This window comes from Triticum urartu, chromosome 3A (genome assembly GCF_056163025.1).
Source record: "Triticum urartu cultivar PI428250 chromosome 3A, HENAU_Tu73, whole genome shotgun sequence".
NCBI lineage: Eukaryota > Viridiplantae > Streptophyta > Magnoliopsida > Poales > Poaceae > Triticum > Triticum urartu.
The window spans coordinates 51,727,721-51,741,205 of NC_141875.1; the positions used below are offsets into that span (position 1 = coordinate 51,727,721).

The 13,485-nt window shown below is 49.4% G+C and overlaps 1 protein-coding gene across 1 annotated transcript; it reads right to left on the reverse strand.

Annotated features, from left to right (window-relative positions):
- Positions 1-11,326: 11,326 nt before the first annotated feature.
- Positions 11,327-12,456, reverse strand: LOC125547901 (uncharacterized). Its single transcript, XM_087516598.1, has one exon. The coding sequence runs from the start codon at positions 12,416-12,418 to the stop codon at positions 11,471-11,473; it is 948 nt and encodes a 315-aa protein (XP_087372724.1). The 5' UTR covers positions 12,419-12,456; the 3' UTR covers positions 11,327-11,470.
- Positions 12,457-13,485: the final 1,029 nt, after the last annotated feature.

Genomic DNA, 13,485 nt, shown 5'->3' on the forward strand with positions numbered 1-13,485 from the left:
ATACACCCCTATAAAGATGGCATGACATATAACAAAACACATGTAGGGCTCAAGTTCATAGGAGGCACACATTAAACATGGCAAAAATGACAAATGTCCAATATCTGATAAGAATCTGAAACTAACATTACATAGCACTCTTGCAACAGCGTTTAGGGCATCAAGATGAACTCAAATGAACATGGTGCAATGGAATGAAATGAAGTGCTCATCCAGACGAACAATTTGATATGCTACAGGCCCAAAACGGAGCCACGGATGCAAAGATATGATGCGATGAAGTATGCTAAAAACACTAAAAACTTAGGGCAAAAACCAGGTCAACCCTAATTTCGGATCTGGATCTGGATCTGGGCACCCTTCCCGAGGTTGGTCGGAACAATGCGGGGCGGCGGCCGGAGCTCGAAGGAGCTCGCCGGAGTTGTTGTAGACGGCGGGGCACCGTGGCCGGAGCTGAGGGAGGACGAGGCGGCGAGGTCCGGTGGCGGAGCGAAGGCAGCCGGCGGGGAGGTCCGGCGCGCGTGGGCGGCGAGGGGCGGCGAGGAGGCGGCAAACGGCGCGGCGGAGCGGCGAACGGCGCGGTGGAGGCGGGCGGCGCAGGGCGCGAGCGCTGGTGGCGGGCGGCTCGGGCCGCGGGGGCCTGCCCCGGGCCGCGCGGGCCGGCGAGGTGGGAGGCAGCGGCGGGCCACGTGGCGGCTCGCGGTTGGCTGGGCGCGGCGGCGCGGGCGAATCGGACACGTCCGGCCGGTGGAGAAGTGTCCGGCGGCGCGAGAAGGACGAAAGTTAGGGTTTGACTGCAAGATTTTCGGAGGGGGTCTATATTTATAGGTAGAGGGAGCTAGGAGGCTCCAAATTGAGCACGGTTTTCGGCCACGCGACCGTGATCGAACGACCGAGAGGATGGAGGGGTTTAGCTGGGCTTTGGGCCACTTTGGAGAGGTGTTGGGCTGCAAAACACATGAGGCCCTTACGGTTCCTCGGTTAACCGTTGGAGTATCAAACGAAGTCCAAATGGCACGAAACTTGACGGGCGGTCTACCAGTGGTGAACCAAGGCCACTTGGAAAATCTCTGTCCAATCCGAGAACGTTTAACACCCGCACACGACAAGAGACAAAAGGGGACGCTGGAGGACATAGGAGTGTCGGATCGCAAAACGGACAACGTGGAAAATGCTCGGATGCATGAGACGAACATGTATGCAAATGCGATGCACATGGTGACATGATATGAAATGCATGACACGCAAACAATTGACGAGGCAACAACAACGAATAACTGGAAGACACCTGGCGCATCGGCCTCGGGGCATTACAATACTCCACCACTACGAGAGGATCTCGTCCCGAGATCTAGGATGGCACCGGAGGGAAAAGGAAGAGGAAGAGAAGAGGTAAAACTAAGTTGCTTCTTTTACAAACGAGTGAAACCAAAGAATCTTGAAAAGTTGAACAACTTGAAAGGAATAATACCACGGAGGTGATCGAAGTTGAAAAACACTCTGTTAGTAACGAGGAACAAGGAAGAACAAATTCGGAAAGCACTCCGGTTGAAAAGAGATGCAAGACTTGATAAGGCGAAAAGATCTTGCACAAAGGACAAAACACTCCGGTTAAATTGATAAGCAAGAAAAGAACACGATCCTGAGAGAAAAAAAACAAGAAGATGGGTTGACGAGAGCAACATCACAATGGCTCCGGAATGAAAGAGTAGAAGTTGGATCGTCGGAACAAAAGAACGGAGAAGAAAACCACATCTTCTACCTCAAATGAGCTTGAATAGCATCTTTAGGAGAAGGGTCGAACGGAATTGTTGGAAAACCAACAGCGAAAAGAGTAAGCTTGTTGTGGGCTTATAGAAAACATCTCGAAATTATGAGGTGAAATTCTGCCACTAATGGAAACAATAGATTGGATTGATATAAACAAGAAGACGAGAAACTTATTTCGCCGGGAGGATAGATGAAGAACTTGGGTCATTTATGAGCACCATAAATAGCAACAATCCTTAGGGAAGGCTTTAGGTGAAACATGACACAAGATAACTCCAACGAAGAGGTTGATGGATTTAAAATACCTCCTTCTTAACAACATGTGAGATCATGAAACATGAACTCAAATTATCAAGAATGACATAATACCACCTCCAATGATACGGTAGAAAGAATTGCACTCCGGATTGCAAGATGAAGAATGCTTGAGCTCCTCTGAAAAGAATCTTGATGAACACTTCGAGAAGGAATTTAATCCTTGATGAACCATCATGTAGTGCCTCCATGAAGAACTCCGGTAATAAAAGAATGATCAAAGGAGATGAAGGATGAAAAAATAAGGTTGAAGCCTTGCAATGATTAGATGAAGCTTCACGACGAGATAAAGTGGAAACTTGGAACACCGGAAGAAAAGATAAAGCATCTCGAAGCAAGAATGTGATATGATGAACCACTCCGGAAAGCAGGAATTTAATTTACTCGATGAAACAAGAATAAGAATTACATTATGCTTATCCTTCACCAATTTAAATTGATGACAAGCAATGGATTGCATACAACCTATTCTCGTAGAAGGGATTAAGATAGATATAGCGCAAACTTGAGGAGGTCTTCAAGAAACCAGCGGTAGGATTTGGAAAACAACGAATGACTTGATATGATGACAAAAGGAAAGTAATCTTTGAATGGACCACCGTAAGAATTAGAAATGAATGAAGTAAAAGGGATGAATCACTGGTAATATTTGGAGAAACGAGAGCTGGAAGATGGAATGAATAATCCTGAAATGATGGCCTTCGGAGAATCAAACTGAAAAGACTCCTGAAATGCTCCAGATGGATGAAAAGAATTCTCACAGTCGAAAACAATTATGAGAGGACGGCATCAAGCTAGAATCACGAATCTTTGAGAGAAAGGATAAGAATTGTAGGAAAACTCTACTTCGGTCTTCAAATCCTAGAATGACGACGAGAAACACCACCAAGAATTGTTTAGACACTCCGGGATGACGAATAGAAAGGTTGAGCCAACGGTGAAAAGAATATGAAATATCTTGGGGAAAGACATATGACTGATGATAATTCATTCTTACGTCAAACTTTGAAAAGAAATTTGAGGATAGCTCCGGGAAAATAAGAAAAGTCAGGTAAGATCCTAGGAAAAGACCTGTGGGTTAGGGCCCACTCAAAAGAAACACCATTGAAATGATTTGAAGAGAGATTGCACTGGTTGAGTTAAATGGCTTGAATGAGATAACAACCTTGAGATATCTTCAACGATTGAGAATGGCAGTGCGAATCTTTCAAGATATCTTCAGTACTCCGGAACAAATGAATAGCGAGAAGTAGATGATTAAGAGGTGCACTGGCATGAGAAGGTATTTGAAATGAGGGAAAAGGATATGATCAACACCAAAGCTTGAATTGAATCCACCGGAGGAAAAAGAGAGCAAGAATGATAAGCTTGTGGAGCATCTTCATGAGAACCACCGGGTAAGAACATTGACTGAGAAGAACGAAGAGACTTCACATCAATAAAAGGATACTTGATTAAGAAATCTTAGTCCTTGAAGAAAAAGGGTGGGAGGGCGGGAAAAACAAAGACAGGTTGGGACGGATGAAACAAACCACGTTGAGAAGACTTGAGTTGATCTTGCGGTTGTTGAAAGTGATCGGATCCATTTGAAGAGAAATATGCCAGTTGAGAAGGATTGACATGACAATCTTGATTATCAAGAAGGATTGGTATTCACATAGAAATATGAGAACACCACTTAGGAAAGGTATGGAATCAACACTTGACATTGAAGCAACTCGAATACCACAAACCAAAACAAAACAAAGGATTGGCTTGCAGAAAAAGCCGGAACAAACATATGATAGAGATTTCATCCGAAGTTTTTGTGGTGGGGCCCACACGGGCTCGATCGTACAGCACCATCATGTACAAGGCAGTGCACATGACATACGAAGCGTCCCCGAGTCAGCATAGCCAAGGACTCTTTAAGACACAACGAGACCACTGTAAAACCAACCGTGGATAGGCGGACCACTAGACGTCGAACCCCAATTTCATATCATACATCTTTCGGAAAGATTTCCTAGGAGCTACTTGAATTCCCACTTATAAACTCCCAAAACTTTCCGGTTATGCAATCAGGTGTTGGGGATACAGGGGAAGCATAATATCTCACCCAAAACTAGCAAATCATACATCTAGTTGTATCCATCCTTCAACACATAACCAAGAAATCTTCGGAAATCATTTACCTCAACCTTCGAAAAGCATCCGTTATACGAGTTATGTCAATACTCCCGAACTCCCGCCCCAGTACTGTGTGGCGTCGAGGTTATCTCACCAACAACTGCATAAAAGAGATTTTCGATGTCGGCGAAACTCAGGTATTCCAGAACTGCAACGATAAAATTGTGACGACAACACCTCGCAGCTCAACTCCCCGGGACACTGCCACAACCCCTAAATGTCAGGAGGCACCAAGAACAATGTTCTCGTCACAAAACCATCGGAACGATTCTAAGATACCTGCGTGATCCTAAAAAAATAGTTAAATTTTGAGAAGAGAAGAGTCAAAACTCTACGTCAGGATGCCTCACCAGAGCGAAGAAGGGACTGAAGAGTAAAAAGAATCCTACTCTCTGATATATATAATCCTAAAAGACTCAAAACATTTTTCTAGACTCAACAACGCCAGCGATTCGATCAAGCAGGGGTCTCCTAAGTCGGGGAAGGCTCTGATACCAATTTGTAACACCCACGATCCGGTTATATCTCCCATGTGTCGGAGCACAACTTAGAGGCATAACCGCATTGTAGGCATGTCGCAAGAGGGGTAATCTTTACACATCCCATGTACTAAATAAGAAAGAGGTACAGAGTTGGCTTACAATCGCCACATCACACAATACATTAATATAGCATTACAACATCCAGAATACAAACAAGGTCCGACTACGGAACCAAAATAAAATAAGACCACCCCTAATGCTAGATCCCTGATCGCCCTGACTGGGCTCCACTACTAATCAACTGGAAACGAAACAATACTACGATTAAGATCTTCATCGAGCTCCCACTTGAGCTCAGTTGCGTCACCTGCACTAGTGTCATCGGCACCTGCAACTGGTTTTGGAAGTAAACTGTGAGTCACAGGGACTCAGCAATCTCACACCCTCGCGATCAAGACTATTTAAGCTTAAGGGTAGGGAAAAGGTATGAGGTGGAGCTGCAGCGAGCACTAGCATATATGGTGGCTAACTTACACAAATGAGAGCGAGAAGAGAAGGCAAAGCACGGTCGTGAACTAGAAGTGATCAAGAAGTGATCCTGAAACTACTTACGTTCAAGCATAACTCCAACACCGTATTCACTTCCGGCACCCCGTCGAGAAGAGACCATCACGGCTACACATGCGTTTGATGCATTTTAATTAAGTTAAGTGTCAAGTTTTCTACAACCGGATATTAACAAATTCCCATCTGCCCATAACTGCGGGCACGGCTTTCGAAAGTTCAAAACCATGCAGGGGTGTCCCAACTTAGCCCATCACAAGCTCTCACGGTCAACGAAGGATATTCCTCCTCCCAGGACGACCCGATCAGACTCGGAATCCTGGTTACAAGACATCTCGACAATGGTAAAACTAAACCAGCAAAGCCACCCGAATGTGCCGACAAATCCCGATAGGAGCTGCACACATCTCGTTCTCAGGGCACACCAGATGAGCCAGACATCGGGTTGGCATAAACCCTGGTTGCCCAAGGGGCCCCGGACATCGCTCAGGTAGGACCAACACTTAGAGAAGCACTGGCCCGGGGGGGTTAAAATAAAGATGACCCTTGAGTCCGCGAAACCCAAGGGAAAAAGGCTAGGTGGCAAATGGTAAAACCAAGGTTGGGCCCTGCTGGAGGAGTTTTATTCAAGGCGAACTGTCAAGGGGTTCCCATTATAACCCGACCGTGTACGGAACACAAAATCAAGGAACATAACACCGGTATAACAGAAACTAGGGCGGCAAGAGTGGAACAAAACACCAGGAATAAGGCCGAGCCTTCCACCCTTTACCAAGTATATAGATGCATTAAGGTAAATAAGATATAATAATGATATTCCAACAATAAACATGTTCCAACAAGAACAAACTCCAATCTTCACCTGCAACTAACAACGCTATAAGAGGGGCTGAGCAAAGCGGTAAGATAGCCAAACAACGGTTTGCTAGGACAAGTTGGGTTAGAGGTTTGACATGGCAATATGGGAGGCATGTTAAAGCATGTGGTAGGTATCATAGCATAGGCATAGCAAAAGAGCGAGCAACTAGCAAGCAAAGATAGAAGTGATTTCGAGGGTATCGTCATCTTGCCTGCAAAGTTCTCCGAGTTGACGAAAGCTTGATCCTCGTAAGCGTACTCAACAGGTTCCTTGATCACGTACTCGTCTCCCGGCTCTACCCAAAGAAAGAACACAAGAAAAGGGAACCACGATCAACCACGGTGCAATGCGCAAGCAACATGATGCAAAACAAGGCATGATATGCGGGATGTGATATGCAATGCATATGCATGCTCCGGAAGGAAAAGATTGAACCAGGCCTCAACTTGGCAAACCAAGAGAGCCACTGGAAAGATGAGATGATTTCGATCGAAATCGATATAAAGATCACCGGAATCGGATGCAAGTTTTACAAATGGCAAGCAAAACAATAATGGCATCAATCTGCGATTAACAGCACGATGCCATCTAAATGCATCAAGAACAATAAGCTACTGTACTCTAACATAGCAATAAAGCACATGGCAGTGATCCACTCAAGATGCTTGACAAAAGATGAACACTGAGCTACGGCTAAATCACACAATAGCAGGCTCAAACAAGCATGGCAAAAGTGCAAAAGATATCAGGTTCACAGACTTAGAGAAAATAACAGCATGTCAGGATTTAACATTAGGAAGCAATGTTTAGAGCAAGATAACAACATGCTACAGGAACATATCATGGCAAAGCAAGACACGGCATGAGACTACTCAAAGCATATATCAAAAAGTCCCTTACTGACCATAAGCCAAAAAGGATCAGAAGATATGATGGCACCCATGTGAACATAGCAAGTTTCGTTAACAGATTCAGACTTAGCAGAAAACTGCACATGGCATAAACAGAGTTACATAGGCATGTTTGCGAGCTCGATGCACTCACCACAAGGCATTGCATGACAAACTAAGCATACACCCAGCAAGAAGACATGATAAATAAGCTAATCATGGCAAGAGCACTCTCATAGCATGCATGGATCAACTACAACAACCTCGGCAAAATTGATTAACACGTAAACAATCTGCCAGGAACATTTTATAGCAAAAGTAGAGCAAGATTGAGTCATGCTAGGGCACTCCATAATTGCAAACAAAGACATGGATGGATAGAGCATAACAATATCTCAAAATCATCTTTACTGAACATGCTCGAAAGAGGCATGGATCACTCTGTAGCAACATGAATACATGGCATACAAATATCATCAGGAAAATGACTTGGAAGAATTCTAAGTCCCTGAAATCAGCAACATCACGAGAGCTACTTTGCATGCTTGTGCTAGTCACCACATTGATCACAAAAATACATGGCATACACCCCTGTAAAGATCGCATGGCATATAACAAAACACATGCAGGGCTCAAGTTCATAGGAGGCACACATTAAACATGGCAAAAATGACAAATGTCCAATATCTGATAAGAATCTGAAACTAACATTACATAGCACTCTTGCAACAGCATTTAGGGCATCAAGATGAACTCCAATGAACATGGTGCAATGGAATGAAATGAAGTACTTATCCAGATGAACAATTTGATATGCTACAAGCCCAAAACGGAGCCACGGATGCAAAGATATGATGTGATGTAGTATGCTAAAAATACTAAAAACTTAGGGAAAAAACGAGGTCAACCCTAATTTCGGATCTGGATCTAGATCTGGGCACCCTTCCCGAGGTTGGCCGGAATAGTGCGGGGCGGCGACCGGAGCTCGAAGGAGCTCGCCGGAGTTGTTGTAAACGGCGGGGCACCGTGGCCGGAGCTGAGGGAGGACGAGGCGGCGAGGTCCAGTGGCGGAGCGGAGGCAGCCGGCGGGGAGGTCCGGCGCGCGTGGGCGGCGAGGAGGCGGCGAGCGGCGCGGCGGAGCGGCGAGCGCTGGCGGCGGAGGCGGGCGGCGCGGGCGCGAGCGCTGGTGGCGGGCGGCTCGGGCCGCGGGGGCCTGCCCCGGGCCGCGCGGGCCGGCGAGGTGGGAGGCGGCGGCGGCCCACGTGGCGGCTCACGGTTGGCTGGGCGCGGCGGCGCGGGCGAATCAGACACGTCCGGCCGGTGGAGAAGTGTCCGGCGGCGCGAGGAGGACAAAAGTTAGGGTTTGACTGCGAGATTTTCGGAGGGGGTCTATATTTATAGGTAGAGGGAGCTAGGAGGCTCCAAATTGAGCACAGTTTTCGGCCACGCGATCGTGATCGAACGACCGAGAGGATGGAGGGGATTTAGCTGGGCTTTGGGCCACTTTGGAGAGGTGTTGGGCTGCAAAACACACGAGGCCCTTACGGTTCCTCGGTTAACCGTTGGAGTATCAAATGAAGTCCAAATGGCACGAAATTTGACGGGCGGTCTATCGGTGGTGAACCAAGGCCGCTTGGAAAATCTCGGTCCAATCCGAGAACGTTTAACACCCGCACACGAAAAGAGACAAAAGGGGACGCCGGAGGACATAGGAGTGTCGGATCGTAAAACGGACAACGGGGAAAATGCTCGGATGCATGAGACGAACATGTATGCAAATGTGATGCACATGATGACATGATATGAAATGCATGACACGCAAACAACTGACGAGGCAACAACATCGAATAACTGGAAGACACCTGACGCATCGGCCTCTGGGCGTTACAACCATGCATGTGCGGATGGGAGGACAGAGGGAAGAGATAGACCATGCATGTGGTTGGTCAAATGCATGTTTGAGCAAAGCCCCCCATGTTTGTCTCTTGGATACCGGAATCCGTACGTCCAGATACTAAGAAGATATAACATGTCCCTGTTGGATGACAAAAATGGTCCAAACACTTTTTGTGGACCCACTTGACTCACTTAGTCATAAGTCTAGTATCTTGTTTGTGACGTGAGTTTCTCGTTGCTTAGGACATCTCCAACGCAACCTGCAAATTTCCTCCCGCGTCCGTTCGCAGACAGAACGGTTCAGTCTGCTGACACGGATAAGGAGGCCGCCATCTAACCATAGCCGCATATATTTTGACAACAATTTGAACTAACCAGACAAAATTCATGCAAACCGAACGACTTTTGATATAAACACGGAGGATTTCATTTGAAATATAATAACTTATACATAAAACCGGATGATATGTCGCCCGGTGAACTAAAAGCCTTAAAATAAAATCCTAAACTACCATATACTTGACGGTGACCTTGTACGCTTTGCTGAGCTGGCCGGTGGCTCCTCCTCCATCATCGTCGCCCACTCCGTCGTCTGAGTCGGAGTCGTCAAGATTTGGGCGGCGGAAGGTGGTGGCATCGCGACAGGGCTTCCCGGCAGCCGCCTGACCCTGGCGAATGATCCTATCCACTCCCTCCTACTAGTCGTGCGCAGTGTGGCCACGGCCACCGATGACATGGGCGGGGAGAGGGCGGCAGGCCTGGGAGGAAGCGGCATTGGTGGCGGTGATCTCGACGAGAGACCACTCCTTGTCGTACTCCGCCATCTCCCCATCGAGGCGGTGGAGACAGCGCTTGCTCGTCTCCGCCATCATCGCAGAGCGGTCCAGAGCCCAGGTGTATGCCATCTTCGAGTCCGCCATGATGTATGGTGGCGGGACGTCGGAGCCAGCGAACTCCGACCGGCGCGCCGCGTTGCGTCTGTCCCGCCGGCGCCGCTCCCTGTCGGCATACTCATGCGCCGTTAGGGCATTCCTGGACGATGAAGAGTCGTCGCCGCCGCCGTTGAGATCGTGCCGAAGGCGACCATGTGTTTTCGCAATCGCAATGGGCACGACTAGCGGTGCTCCTCCTTGACGCGTCGTGGTGGAGAGAGTCACTCCTCCTTGACACGCTGGGGCGACGAAGAGAGCCACTCCTCCTTGATGCGCATTGCCGGCGATGAGAGGCGTTGTTCATGCAGCATCCAATTTGGACACCGCGGTTGCACGGCGGAGAGCGCTGAGGGGATGCCGGCTCCGGCTTCACGGGGAGGAGCATCTCCGGTGGCGAAGCCAGGCCGTTGAGGCGGAGCACTGAGCGACGGAGTACTAGCTCCATTTGCTCCTCGTACTCCATGTCGGTGGCGGCGTACACCTGCCGGCCACCGCCGGAGCGGATTGCTGCGGCGGCTGGTCCTCCTCATTGCTGGAGGAGATGGTGATCTCCGCCTTCGTCGAGGATCCGCCCGCCGATTAGGACGACGGCCCCAAATTTGAGGGCGGCGTCGCCACGATTCGCCAGAGTCCGCCCTAGATCGCCGCCTGCTGATGCCGACGCCCAGGACTTGCCCATCGCCGGAGATGTGGAGGAAGATGGGCGGGGAGAGGGGAGGAGGATAGACTGCGATGTGGATGGCGATGTAGCGCTGCTTATATAGCCGCGGCCAGGCCATGCGAAGGGCTGGTCAGCCACTTCAATGTGACGCAGCAGCCGGAGTATGTTCCTCGGGAAGTTGCGTCCGCATTGAAGCGGCGGCTCCCAAGATGACGTGTCGATCAAGCGCCGTCCTCCCTCACTCGTGTCAATCGCGGCATCAATGCCGGCCGCAGCGTGCTCTGGGCCGGCATGAATGCGGTCCGTAAGCGGCGCGTGCATCAGAAGGAAAGCGCGCGAGGGCGGGTAGGGGATTTTTGGTGGGAAGGGTGGTCCGAAGTAGACATGATAGTGATCCGGACTCCCGCAAAGCTCCATATTTGTCTTTGTTTTATGAGAGAAAATTTGTTCAAACCATGCCGTGGGCCGATACACGGCCACGTTGAATAGCTTCCATGATGCGGACAACACGGTCCAAACGGAAGGTTCGCGGGTCGGGGTTAGAGATGCTCTTGCTCTGTTCACTCGGATGTAATCGGAGAACTCGTGTTTTTCACTCGGTGTACGCGGTTATACAGGACAACGCGTGATTTTCCTGTACTTCAATGCAGATAGAGAGCTTACCCGGTTAAAAAAGACAGAGACGCTCGAATAAACAAGAGCTCACCGCTCATAAATAAACATTTTCTTTGCGGGTAGCCAAGCACGAACTTCCCATGCATTATATCTACACATAGAGGTCTTGGGTCATCCACCACCACACCAATCCGAACACTGAACTACGTTCCGCAGTTTAGAGTTACACCAATCCACGGAGCCATCCTGACTCAAGACCCGTTGCCCCATCTCACGTACAGCTTAAATTATTTCTCGGTCTCCATGCATGCATGGGCTTAATGTGTGCCGCTGACCACGTGACCGTGACCGAAGGTACGCTTTGCGGCCTCGACGTGGTCGTCGTCATCGTCGCCGTCATCGTCCTCGACAGATCCGGACCTGCCGTCGGCGTGGCTTGTCTTCACCAGCGGAAGGTAGCGCGGCTCCTCGTGGTACAGCTTGGTGAGCTGGAGGTACAACACGACGACGAACAGCACGGTGGCGGTGAGGTACCAGCTGAACTGCAGGTTGACGAGGGACTTTGCGCGGTGGAGCGCCTCGTCGGTGCGGCAGCGGACAACGTTGTGGCCTTCCTCGAGGTTGATGAAGCATCCCTTGGAGATGAGCCCCGGCGTCCAGAGCATGACGCCCATGACGATGAACCAGACGCCCTGCAACACGATGCTCGCGGACCGCACCAGGCTCACGGCGAAGCTCCCAGGGCAGGCGAACCACAGCAGCGTGGCGGCGAGCGTGACCGCGATGACGGCCTGCAGCAGCCAGTGGAACTGCCCCTCCACGCCCATGTGGTCCGTGGAGTGGAGGTGGAACATGAGCAGCTCCTGCGCGAGCGCCGCGGCGGCGACCAGCTGCGAGACGGCGTCCCGCATGGGCGCCCGGACCCTGTCCATGTGGAGGGTGGCCGCGGCGAAGAGGAGCAGCGCGAGCGAGATGGACGCGTGCTCCAGGTTGTGGAGGTGCACGGAGGGGATGGTGCCGTCGTCGTCGAACGGTTGGTGCTTCCTGGGGCTGCCGAAGAGCTCCATGAAGATGGACGCCGACGACCCGACGATGATGAGGATGAGCTCGAGGTGCCGGAGGCCCCGCGCCGGGAACGGGAACCAGACCGGCGCGACGTAGGAGCTGGGACTCAGCGCCAGCAGACGGATGTGGTTGAAGAGATGCCACAGGCCGATGAGGAGGAAACCGGCTCCCGGCGCAACATGGCCGATGAGGGACCCCATGGCTACCGAGCTAGAGAGTGGGGCGGTGGGAGGGAATGTTTCAAGTTTGAATCAATGGTTTGATGCGAATTAGGGGGTAGGGCCTCGTGTTTAAATAAGCAAACCAGCTACCTCCTTGGTGCTCGTGTCCGCCTATTTAACTCTAACAATTTGCATGCATATATCCTCTCAACATACACATACACTCATTCACTATAAACGCACGCACTCACATTTCTATGGGTATATTTGAAATACTGAGCCTATATCATATTTTAAGATCGACGAAGTCATCAAAAATTACTCGTAGTCGGCGGGAAAGTCTCTTCCGCTGAACAAATATCGTCGAAAAGTCTGAAATGAATTCAGAAAAATACGAGCATCAATGTTGGAACCCTGAAGGACCGGTTCCACCACAAAGAATCTATATCGTTTGAGCTACGCTTAGTTCGCTAGTCCATACTGTTAGCGTGTCAATATCAACGTAAGTGGACTTCCATTAGCGTGTTGTGATACATCCTTCTGATTATACAAGTTTAGCCTGAGAATCAAGTCTTGTATATATTGTAATCAAATCAAATCTTCTGTAGCCACCCCGCAAAGAAAAAGAAAATCTTCTGTAGCCAGTACCGATGGTAGCCAGACATATTAATACACATCACGTGGCCAAGCAAGGGGTGACTTGCGGCTACTCTTACACAAAATGGGATTGCTAAATCTTAGTCGAAGTCCTAGTCGATGTTATATTCGTAGATTTTAAGTAAAGATCTGTGCATATTTTGAGAGTGGCGTTACTGGTAGGGGTGGCATCTGAACATGTTATCCTGGCCATAGGTCCATCTCTAGGGATTTGGACTTGTGGGTCCATCTTTAGGATATACGGGTGTAAGAAAATGCAGTCATCTGACGCTATACTATGAAGAATAGTGATGTACGGTAGCCCGCGGGCTCGTTTATTGAAATTCAGGTTACCTTGACGAACCGAGCCGTGGCTCGCCTCCGTAACGAAAAGTTGTGCGGGGATCAGAAACGTATGCGCGCCGTTTGCTGCAAAAACATCGCCGTCAAGGTTCAGTAAACGCTGACGG

Coding starts and splice junctions, on each gene's coding strand:
- LOC125547901 (XM_087516598.1), bottom strand. CDS start 12,418: ATGGGGTCCCTCATCGGCCATGTTGCGCCGGGAGCCGGTTTCCTCCTC.